The 1,013-nt window shown below is 48.2% G+C and overlaps 1 protein-coding gene across 1 annotated transcript in view; it reads left to right on the top strand.

Moving 5' to 3' along the window:
• Window positions 1-801: 801 nt before the first annotated feature.
• Window positions 802-1,013, top strand: part of LOC104273354 (protein phosphatase 1 regulatory subunit 12B-like) — a gene marked incomplete at both ends in the record, with an annotated part of 9,997 nt that continues 9,785 nt past the window's right edge. The window contains one exon of the mRNA XM_009868671.1: window positions 802-818. Coding sequence (XP_009866973.1) covers window positions 802-818 — 17 coding nt within the window. The remainder of the gene's footprint in view (window positions 819-1,013) is intronic.

Here is a 1,013-nt window from a genome sequence, read left to right as displayed (position 1 = left end):
GAGTTCCTCCAAAGCCAGGATTTCCCACTAGGTTAGCAAGTGAAGAACCGAGGTCATTTGCCAGAATTTTCCTGCTTTGCTGGCTGGCTAACGTGGCTCTTTGACTTTGTGGCGGTACCGTGGGTTGCGATACGTCATCCCTTGTAGTCCTGTGCTCTGGTGCTGCAGAGCGGTCGGTCGGTGATCGGGCTGTTGGGGGGGACAGAAGAACCCACCGCGTTACAGCCAACACTGCCACCCCTCTGGCTGGTGTAAGGCTCCTCTCCTTTCCTCGTGCAGCTTCTCTGTGTATCATCGTGCCACGGTGAAGCTTTCCGTCATGGGGACGGTTCTTGCCCCTCGAGAAAAAAAAGACCATTTGTGATTTCCTGAAGCTCAGCACCAACATGCAGCAAGGCTGTCACGGTCCGTCGATCCCACGTCATGCACGGGACAGCGATCAAAGTCAGGAGGAATAATTTGACTTAAAAGGGGGAACAATAGAGTCGGATCGGTTCAAAGGAGAGGATTTCAGTTCTGGAAAGATGAAGAGAGCTCAGTAGTTGTTGGGTTGGCAGGAGAAATGAAATCTTTAAATGCTCTGGAGAAGCCTGAACAGTTGCAAAGGTTCAGGCAGGGGTGGGTGATTCCCAGTTTGGGCGCGGGCAGTAACACTGTTTAAGCTGTTTGTGAGCTGGGCGCTGGTGTCAGCGGTAGGAAATTGCTGCCACATGGTAGCTCTGCAGTTCTTGAATGGAACCTTTAATTGTCCTCATTATTAATTGCCTTTTTCTTTCTTTTTTTTCTTCTTTTTTCCTTCAGCATGAAAGACTTTCCAGGTAAGAATTTTATTTTGAGGCGTTTTTTTCTATTTAATATGTGGGGTTTTTTCTATTTAAAATTTATTGACAGAGTATTTTTGTATGGCTTTGGGGATTCCCTGTGCTTCACATCAAGAGCACAGGCCAAAGCTGGTGCTGGCCATTTGGTTCTTACCTTTCCCAGCTGTTGGGCCAGTTTCCTGTCATCCCTTG

Source organism: Apaloderma vittatum, unplaced genomic scaffold, assembly GCF_000703405.1.
Source record: "Apaloderma vittatum isolate BGI_N311 unplaced genomic scaffold, ASM70340v1 scaffold7034, whole genome shotgun sequence".
In the NCBI taxonomy this organism is placed as follows: domain Eukaryota; kingdom Metazoa; phylum Chordata; class Aves; order Trogoniformes; family Trogonidae; genus Apaloderma; species Apaloderma vittatum.
This window is presented reverse-complemented; position numbering and strand designations above follow the sequence as displayed.